General features: G+C 48.7%; 1 protein-coding gene across 1 annotated transcript; it reads right to left on the reverse strand.

Moving 5' to 3' along the window:
• Positions 1 to 3656: 3656 nt before the first annotated feature.
• On the reverse strand, positions 3657 to 8703 carry mRpS18A (mitochondrial ribosomal protein S18A). Its single transcript, XM_037228931.1, has 5 exons — positions 8401 to 8703; positions 6254 to 6368; positions 5773 to 5912; positions 5110 to 5233; positions 3657 to 3910 (listed from the first exon to the last, which is right to left on the reverse strand). The coding sequence occupies exons 2-5, from the start codon at positions 6357 to 6359 to the stop codon at positions 3753 to 3755; spliced, it is 528 nt and encodes a 175-aa protein (XP_037084826.1). The 5' UTR covers positions 6360 to 6368; positions 8401 to 8703; the 3' UTR covers positions 3657 to 3752.
• Between the last annotated feature and the right edge of the window lie 646 nt (positions 8704 to 9349).

A 9349-nucleotide genomic window follows, 5' to 3' on the forward strand; every position in this document is an offset into this window, starting at 1 on the left:
GTTTGTATGAGATAAAGCGAAAGCACTCTAGAATAGGGTGTGCCATCAGTAACAAAACCAAGTGAGACAGATAAATTAGTTGACGCTTGAGGCCAAAGTACACGGGGTACCAAAGTTGTTCCCAAAAACTTTAATTCGTGACGCGAGAGCCGATCGAAATATCGCTGTGAATCGACGCCCGGCGTTGCAGTCGCCATATGCATGACTGCGCCCCCCTCCAACACAAGCTCCTTGCTGGACACTCAAAAGCTCGTCGCTGGACAACGTCTCATCAAGGAAACGTGGCCGCCGGCTTTCCCTGAGCTGAGACTTCTAAGCTGTTGCGTCTCGAATGTGTGGTAGAAGGAAGTACCCCAATCAAGGAATCACATGTTTCCCAATCTGCATGAGCTGAAGTTGGTCACCCTGGCTCCTCCCGAGTGGGTAAGGCGTAGCAACCGTCCGCGGAAGCAAAGGTTGAATGCTGTGGTTCGGGCCGATGATGGTTCTGTCACTCACGTACTGCGACAAGAATGTCAAAAACATTTTTTGTGCGCCTACATCCCTAGACTAATAACGCAAGTGAAAACAGCATGTGCTGAAATTCCGAAGCCATTCTGACCTCCCACTTGCATTTTCAGTAACATGCAAATGCCACGTCTGTGCGCCTTGTGTGCGTTTGTGCCGCGCGCGCGCGCGTGTATGCGTGTGTGTGCGTGCGTGTGCGTGCGTGCGTGTGTGCGTGTTCATGTGTACGTGCGTGCGTGCGTGCATACATGTACGTAACTTGGTATATATATATATATATATATATATATATATATGTGTGTGTGTGTGTGTGTATATATATGTTTGATCAAAAATAACTGCTGACTCAGCATTGACGAGCTTTTTGATGCGTCGTTCTAGTTTCCGGGCCTTTGACTTGGCATCATCGCTTAGATTAAAGATGGTTTGCACAAAATTACTCATATATTCATGGCTCCTTCCATTCTAACGTTTCGAGATCCTATCTCATCGTCGGAGAAAACTAAATGGCACAAGAAAGAAGTTTTGAGTTTTAAAGGATGAAAAATTGTGCACTACTGTTGGAAGCATCTTTTTGTACGGAGAACATAAATGAAGCATAACTAATTGAAGTAAGGTAGAATCCTATTTTCATTTTCACATATGTAAGAAACACTCATAATGGGAACACTGCAAAGATACGACGGGAACACTATTGCCACAATCACATCAGAAGTGCTCACCGCCCACCACCTAGTAGCTCAAGAGTTGTGCAAGAATCGGTCTGTCTGTTTAAGGCCGGAGAGAGTTCGTTACTGAATATACTTTCCCAAATTTGAAGGCGTCTTCTATCACCGCACATTCGTAAAATGTCAGTGCTGTCTGTCAGTTGTTGTCGTGTCAATGTCATGTCGTGTTCGTGTCGCATGTGGACCAGAGGTGCCCCGTCACGTAAGTGCATTGTCAGGCGTCGTGAGAGCGTCGTTGTGGTCACACCAATGTAGTGTATGGAACGAAGTTTGCAGCCTTCCATGTTGCATTGGAATTGATACACTACATTGGTGCATTTTAGTTTGTCGGGTTTGTCTGGGCTGTTTCTCATAAGAAGTCAGATATTTTCTTATTACGATTGTCATGACGATGTCTATTTTGTGGCCGTTCTTGCCTTTAACACGTCGAGAGATCATTTCCCGTAAAGCTTTTTCGTCTTGTTTGTGGGCAGATGTCACTTGATTTTGATAACACAGTTTGACGGTTGGTTGGATGTCTTGCCTTGGTTTGCCGTCAAGTGTTTTGTCATATGTCGTTGTGTCTCGTTTTCAACGTCAGAATTTGAAAAACCGTTGTTCACCAAGATCTGTCTGATTCTGATCAATTCCGAATGTAGTCCTTTCCAGTCAGAGCAGTGCTTACATGCTCGTCTAATGAAGGACCTTATTACGCTAATTTTGTAGCGTCGAGGACACTCACTGTCAGCATTTAAGCACCGTCCGTTGTCAGTCTGTTTTCGGTATACAGTCGTTTTGAATTGTTATCCCTGTCCATCGACAGCCACGTCAAGAAATGGTATTACGCTTTGCACACTTAGCCCTGTTGTGAATTTTAAGCCGGACCGTTCTTCAAAGGTGTTTTTGAGACGTCCTAGTTGGTCAATGTCCCTAACTTCCACAAAGATATCGTCTACGTAGCGGCAGTAAATGTCCAGTGTTATGTCGTCATTTTGTAGTACGTCGGCTTATACGTGTCCCATAAAGAAATTAGCGAATAGAGGTCCTAGAGGTGAGCCCATCGCAACATCCCCAACTTGGCAATACATTCGGCCATCAGGCCCGTGGAAAGGAACTTCCAACGTACAGGCTTTTGGTAATTGTTCAAGAAGGCGCTTTGATATTTTGAGGGGAGGAATTTCAGGATGATTGTAGGCGCGGTCAAGGATAATGGATATGGTTCTTTCAATGGGCACGTTCGTAAATATATTTTCAACATCTAGAGAGGCTAGTAGGCCCTTAGGTTGACGAGATCGCACTATATCAATAAACTCATCCGTTGATGACAAGCCGTAACACATGGGAAGATATGGGGACAGAAGACCATTAAGACGTTTTGCAATTCTCTAGGTTGGTGAAGGGATCTGTGAAATTATTGGACGAAGTGGGTTGCCGTTTTTGTGAGTTTTCACAGACCCATAAGCATAACCAGGCGCAAATTCCCCCGTTATCTTGGAAAAGTGTATGCCATCAACAGCGGCATTGGCAGCAGTTATTAGTTTGTTAAGCTTGATCTTGAGTTTGTCTGTTGGATCTTTTGTGATGCGCCAGAACTTCTTGTCGTTCAAGATGTAGTTTAGTTTCTCATGATATTTCTTTTTGTCAAGTATTACGTAGAGTGATGATTTGTCCCCTCGCCGAATGATGCTGTCGTCTTTTTCTCGAAGTTCCTTTGCGCCGTCCTGAGTCCTTGTGGGAATATCTTGCTCCTATCATTTCCACGCTTTTTTGTGCTCTCTCCCAGTACGCTGTTCTTTAGATCCTTGTCCACGGCAACCCTGTCCTCTTTTTCCAAATTCAAGATATCCTGGTAAAGAATTTCTAGTTCTACTTTCTTCTTAAGTTTATCATATTTCGACAACACATGGCAATGAAGTCCAAGATCAAGCACCTATTCTTGTTCCTCAGTAAGATCATGTTGAGATAAATTGATGTAGCCGTCGGCAGTTTCCGGTAATACTATATGTCCGCCATGGAGCCTTGAGAGTTTTTCAAGATTCTGTTTCTAGTAAGACGTCTAGCATCACATTTAGTCACGTCGAGTCCGTCAAATACTTTTTGTTTTAGTTCATGTTCAGGGCAACATATCTGTAGCTCTTGCTCTAAAACTTTTCTCTTTCTCTTCAGGATTTCACAGGCCGTCTTCTTTTGCTGCAGTCGGTGATTCACAAGTCGTTCTCTATACCTTTTGGTAAAACCCTCTTTCTTAACTGCCTGGTCATGTCGCTTTGTGTTGGAATATTTTGGCAGAATCCTTTCTTTGATGCATGTTTGATTAAAACTAACTGCTGACTCAGCATTGACGAGCTTTTTGATGAATCGTTCTAGTTTCCGGGCCTTTGACTTGCGATGGGATGCCGGGCCTGAACGCCACGTCTCGGGCCGGCGCTCCACACGTCTCGGCACTGTCCGGGCCACAAGCACCCCGTGTATTGTGTACAGGCTCACCACCACGTCACCACACTCCTCTCACGCACTGCCGCACCGCGCCGCGCCGCGTCACTGCACGCTCGGCGGCCCGCCCCGCGCCTCCAGGTTGGCGAACGGCCGCACGTCCCGGATGGTCGACTCGTCGAAGTACTTGTTAAATTTCCTGTAGCCGTAGCGCAGCTTGGGGTCGCGCTTGCTCCAGGCCGGCGCCAGGTTGGGCATCAGACCTGCGGGTGGCCAACAACTGCTGCCAGGCGGCACACCCCACGCGGGCACCGCCCCGAGTTGTCGAACGTTGGGGGACACAAAGATCACAAGCTCATTTCAACTTGCGGGAACAAACACGACGCCACGGTGACGCTCTTTTCAAAGTAGCGTCTTCGCAGTCAATTCCCTAAGGTCATGTTGTTCGTGAATACTTTTCATTCATACATCACAAATTTGTGCATTCAAGCATCCTTCATTAATGCATTTATGAGCCACATTGTGAGCCATCCAAGCAATATCTCATTACCCCACACGTATGACGATAAGTCAACTCGTCACCAGCCTCAACTAGCCAGCGCTCTCACCTGTCAGAAAATCGCGATAAACACAAATAATGGCACGACTGGTTTGCAACATTTGCAAAACTCCAATACAGCTGTCGTTTTGTGGCTCGTCTCGCGTCAAATGACCTGTCTTGAAGGTATTACGCAGCCATTTCATTTGGATGTCACTTGCACAAGCGGGCCGCCCCGCAAGGCGACGCCGTCAGCGTCCCAGCCGGTCGCTGTAGCCGCTGCGCCTGCGCCTCTGGGTCGCCAGTGGCCTCGCCTGCCTTCTGCGCCATGGTCACCAGTGGCCTCGCCTGCCTTCTGCGCCATGGTCACCAGTGGCCTCGCCTGCCTTCTGCGTCATGGCCACCAGTGGCCTCACCCGCCTTCTGCGTCATGGCCACCAGTGGCCTCACCCGCCTTCTGTGCCATGGCCACCAGTGGCCTCACCCGCCTTCTGCGCCATGGTCACCAGTGGCCTCGCCCGCCTTCTGCGCCATGGCCACCAGTGGCCTCATCCGCCTTCTGCGTCATGGCCACCAGTGGCCTCGCCCGCCTTCTGCGCCATGGCCACCAGTGGCCTCACCTGCCTTCTGCGCCATGGCCACCAGTGGCCTCACCCGCCTTCTGCGTCATGGCCACCAGTGGCCCCACCCGCCTTCTGTGCCATGGCCACCAGTGGCCTCACCCGCCTTCTGCGCCATGGCCGCCAGCGGCCTTACCTGCCTTCTGCGCCATGGCCACCAGTGGCCTCACCTGCCCTCTATGCCAAGGCCTTCAATTGTCTTACCTGCCATCTGCACCAGCGGCCTCCCCTGCCATCTGCGCCAGCGGCCTCACCTGCCACCTGCGCCAGCGGCCTCCCCTGCCATCTGCGCCAGCGGCCTCACCTGCCTTCTGCGCCATGGCTACCAGCTGCTGGACGCGCCGCTGCTGCAGTCGGCAGACTCCGGTCACGCGCCGTGGCATCATGCAGCCGTCGGAGCGCAGGAACTGGCTCAGGATCAGCACGTCCTGCGCGCGGCCACGTGCTCATCACACACGGCTCAGAAGACGTTACACAGGCGCGCCTCCTGAACATGGGCTATGGAAGGTAGGCGTCTCAACATGCCTTCTGAAAATGTGCCTTTTGGAAACAAGGCTTTGTAAAAAGTGGGCTGCCAAACAAATTCTTTCTGAAACAGACTTCGGGAAGCTTTTCAAACTAAGTGTTCTGAAAACATAAAGTTTGAAATCTGGTCCTTTAAGTGCAGTTCCTCTGAAAATGGCTTTAACAGGTTGTTCAAAATAAATATTTCCGATACGGGGCTTCTGACATAGGCATTCTGAAAACGGGCTCCATGTGCGATGCAGTACAGTACCACACATCAAGGCTTTGTCACTGAGAACATACACTACACCATGATCAGCTTAATCCGTCCGCTGTCAAAGTTGCCTGCTAGTTCGCACAGCTATGGGAACATGGAGGTGGGAAGGGGAGGGGGCGAGAAACCGATGGCCTTCGCCCCCCCCCCCCCTCCGAGCAATAGCGCAGCTCAACGCCACCCACTCACTGTGTGCTTGATGTTGAGGTTGAGCTGACAGAGAGAACAGGTGCACATGCCTGCGTGGGCACTAACGACACGGCCTTCCCTGGGCGACGGCTCGATCCGCCCCTCTATCGTCAGATTGCCGTCCTCCTCCGCGCAGACGACTGTGGAAAAGACAGGTCAGAGTCATCTTCCTCTGTAGAGGCCGCTGGGGGAACAAATGGGGACCAGTACCGCGTTCACGCACTCGCCTGGGGGCAGGCAAGGGACACAGAAACCCTTGCCACTCATACAAACAACGCGCGGTACAGGTTCAGCATCACTCTCCACCATGCAGACAACTGGCCACCTGCAATGACGACAATAAACACCACGCATGCGGAGGCCAAAAAACGAACACGGAATCCCCGTGACATCTCACGCCATAATTCGATCATATATATTTTTATATAACCTTGTTACCTAGTCACTGACTCGTGAAGATGCATCAAACTACGCCACTTACTTTTCTTGACATGCACCAGTGGCGAAGTGCACAGTGATCTTGGCTGCGCTTGGCACGGCCAGGACCTGGCAGCACTGCAGGTCACAGCCCGCCATAGCGACGTCATGACGCCAGCCTGGAACAGGGTCGGTCGTCTCTGGCAACCGTCCAAGGCCGATACAGCCACTGATGGTCATGCTCACAAGCATGTAAGACTTCACACGTGTTCGCGCAAAAGCAGCGGTAGCGGCCGAGGAATGGCGATAGCACTGACCCCACCCTTACGTTGGGAAAAGTTGTGTTTCATCTTGCTGTGCTGCGTGACAGGGGCCCAGCCAGTCTTGTATGGGGAGGGAAAGAAGACTCTAATGAAAAGACTCCTGAAAGACATTACTGGTTCACCACACTTTATTTCAATGTTTAAAATTCTCCTCTTTCTTGTTTTATCTTGTCATATCAAGGGGCACATCCAGTAAGGTACTTTGTGGATTGCACATTAGGGAGGCCTCTTACCTATCCCAGGCAGGGGTCCCTGTGGACAGAACACTAGGGGACCACATCACTTTCATATTCAGGGGCTTAAGGGCTTTTCAGTTCCAGCCTGGGGTACTTCCAGCAACCGTGCTGTCGACTCAACGGCCCGAGCCCCCAGGTCAATCTGGAGGCCCTCTGAGGAGCACAGCATACATGGGTTCCCTTCCAGACAGAGCAGGCGCTCTGACCAGATCAGTTGACACCCGGTCGACGCCGGGTCCCTTGCTGAATCTTGACCCGTTCCTCATTGATTCTAATATCATGGATGGAAGAAATGTTTGGATGTTTTGGACAATATTTTCTGGCCATTGTTAACTGAGTCATGAGAAGGAAGCAATGGTGTTTATCTTTCATTTATGTAACATGGACAACCAAATTTTTATCCATGGAATTTCTGTGATTCAAGCTGGTATTCACTCATGATTACACATCCAGTGCTCCAACAACTGGGTCCGTCGTGGTTAGCTCAGTTGATAGAGTACTGGACTCATACTCAGAAGAAACTGGTCTCAATGCCAGCAATGTCAAGGAGGAAAAAACCCTGCTGAGACACATACATGCTTAAGAAACAAAACAACATCAAGACGTTATCACAACACAGTAACACCGGTGAAGGCAATATCATCGATGGACCAAAACATTGTGCAGATGCTATCACAGCAAGCGAGGACGAGAGTCTGAATAATCATTCCAGCAAAAACCTTTTAGCAGCCAATTATTGTATCTCCTTGCATTGTAATGTGTTCCATTGTCCATCCCCATAGCTCAGCTGGTTTCCATTCATTCAGCAGTACCCATGGCAATAGCTCAGCTGGTTAGGACACTAGCATTCTGACTGCAGCCAGTGGTCACCCCAGTAATTAAGTTCAGGTGCAACAAGAGGACAGAGGAACATGCTGAGCATTGCAGTACTCTGAAATTCTGCTGCAATTTTAACAAAATACATAATTGACAAGGAATTTTGTGATGGGATGGTGGGGTAAGGGTTTGCAAAAACACTTCAGTGGGTGCTGATCCCAGGTCACCCAATCAAAAGGTTGGAACCAAATCCCACACTCGGGGGACCCCCAGTCCACAGCCCTCTTCAGGAATGGGACCTGGCCTGGCCCAAAGGCCCTTGCCAGCCCAAAGCTTTGTGTTTAACACCATGAGCCCCTGGCATGAATATGGCCTTTCCTTGTGTCCAGCTGGTCACAAGAAATGTCAGAATTTATTAATATAAATGGTGGAAGAACCCTGATGCACAGATCACACACATTATGCACGCACATTCCATCCAACCCTATAAAATAAAATCTAAGCCCACCCATTTCTGGCTCATTAAATTCGCCTTGTGATTTGAGCATAGGTGGGTGTGTAGTTGCAGTTTTGTGCTATATGGCCATGCTGTAATGGATCACCGTCATATAGAAAACTTGACTCTTATGGTGTCCTCCACCCTCAAACATTTTCGGGTACCATATGAATGACCAGTGCAGGCAGTGTCCAAAAGCATATGTCACCACTCCAACACTTAGTCCTCAGTCCACAGACAGTAAGCAACAAGTCAAAAACAACACGCATGCCCCTCATACCTTTGAACTACAGGAAAACAAACAGGAAATACAGCAAATCATCTCATCTTATGTTCTTACCAGCTCGCAAATCCCTTGTAAAACTGAAATTTCACATAAAATTGTTTTGAGCTGTCCACAGTACGTACTTCTTCCGCAGAATACCAATTAACACCGCATAGTACCGTCCAATAAAGCCGTGGGTGTAAAGCCGAGCGACAGTTTCAGCATATAGCATGGAATGGAAAGAGCGAAACAAAGGTGTCATAAATGTAAAACTTGCAGCATTGCTAGCAAGGAAAGGAAAGAAGGTAAAGATATAGCTGCCTGAATGAATAACAAAAATGAATACATAAATGAATTACTATTTCATATGACTGAACTTGAGTTGCTAGATGACAAAGGTGCATCAATGAATACTTATTACAGCTGAATATGACAAATTCAAAATATTAAGTTGGTCTCTTACTCCCACAAGAAACCAGCTCCTCTAAAAAAGTAAAAGACATATATGACGCGAGTGATCGATATGCGGCACTCGTCGAGTTCACCGGATTCACGACTGTATTGTGCATGCTCTAGTGTGTCGTCGTCGGCGCCGCGACGCGTGGTGAGGTGAGTTTGTGAGGCACAGTGGGAGGGGGTGCGTTCCTCAGCACAGTTTTCTGGTCATCTGGGGTTCCATTCCTCAGATTTTATTGAAACGTGTTATTAAATATTTAAGAGGCAGGCTTATGCATTTTCCCCTTCTCATCCCCATCCTCAACGCGGTCTGCGAATTTTTTGGGAAGAGGTGGCTTGAATCTATCTGCCCATCCATGGTTAGGTTGGGAGAAAGGCGCAGTAACAGACTGAGTTATGGGGCACACAGAGGTATGTCTGCAACATGTGACTAAAGTTAGCTCACCTGAGTTAATTTGCTGTCATTCTCCTTTTGTGAACTGTACCAAGCGGTCGGTACCCATGAGTGAAAAAAAATTGTAGGGTTACTGAGTAAGAGACAGCATTGTTGAACAGCCATGGCACAACC

Source organism: Pollicipes pollicipes, unplaced genomic scaffold (assembly GCF_011947565.3).
Source record: "Pollicipes pollicipes isolate AB1234 unplaced genomic scaffold, Ppol_2.1 Scaffold_2555;HRSCAF=2994_pilon_pilon_pilon, whole genome shotgun sequence".
In the NCBI taxonomy this organism is placed as follows: Eukaryota; Metazoa; Arthropoda; class Thecostraca; order Pollicipedomorpha; family Pollicipedidae; genus Pollicipes; species Pollicipes pollicipes.

What these genes read in the sequence shown, in the direction of transcription:
- mRpS18A (XM_037228931.1), bottom strand. Translation starts at nt 6,359, where the DNA reads ATGACGTCGCTATGGCGGGCTGTGACCTGCAGTGCTGCCAGGTCCTGG. An exon ending in ACTGGTGCATGTCAAGAAAA is followed by an intron (nt 5,913 to 6,253) that starts GTAAGTGGCGTA and finishes TCTTTTCCACAG; the next exon opens with TCGTCTGCGCGGAGGAGGAC. An exon ending in AGCCATGGCGCAGAAGGCAG is followed by an intron (nt 3,911 to 5,109) that starts GTGAGGCCGCTG and finishes GGCCACCCGCAG; the next exon opens with GTCTGATGCCCAACCTGGCG.